Source organism: Penaeus monodon, chromosome 31 (genome assembly GCF_015228065.2).
Source record: "Penaeus monodon isolate SGIC_2016 chromosome 31, NSTDA_Pmon_1, whole genome shotgun sequence".
Classification (NCBI taxonomy): domain Eukaryota; kingdom Metazoa; phylum Arthropoda; class Malacostraca; order Decapoda; family Penaeidae; genus Penaeus; species Penaeus monodon.
Window position 1 is genome coordinate 11,298,914 of NC_051416.1, and position 331 is coordinate 11,299,244.

Sequence of the window (331 nt, forward strand, 5' to 3'; positions counted from 1 at the left end):
CATAGATATTTAACAGAGTCGTAAGGGCGATGCATATCATCAATTTGAGCCGCACCCGAAAAAAAAAGTTTCAAAAGGCAATAGCATCCTTTTTCCTATAATATCTGGTTGGTTCTGGCGCGAAGAAAGGTCATTGTGTTGGTGCTTCCAGCTGAGTGTGTTCCGAGGGCCGGCGTGGACGTGGGCGGAGGAGCGGCAGCAGTTCTACTTCCATCAGTTTCTGGCCAAACAGCCCGACCTGAACTATCGGAACGAGCGAGTGCGGGACGAGATGAAGGTACGAGAAAAAGGCATCAGTGATTATGAAATGATGGCGCTGGTATTCTTGAAC

The 331-nt window shown here is 48.6% G+C and overlaps 1 protein-coding gene across 1 annotated transcript in view; it reads left to right on the top strand.

The window, feature by feature from the left end:
- LOC119593032 (maltase A3-like) overlaps positions 1 to 331 on the top strand; it is a gene marked incomplete in the record, with an annotated part of 10,545 nt that overhangs the window by 5,413 nt on the left and 4,801 nt on the right. The window contains 1 exon segment of the mRNA XM_037941928.1: positions 152 to 277. Coding sequence (XP_037797856.1) covers positions 152 to 277 — 126 coding nt within the window.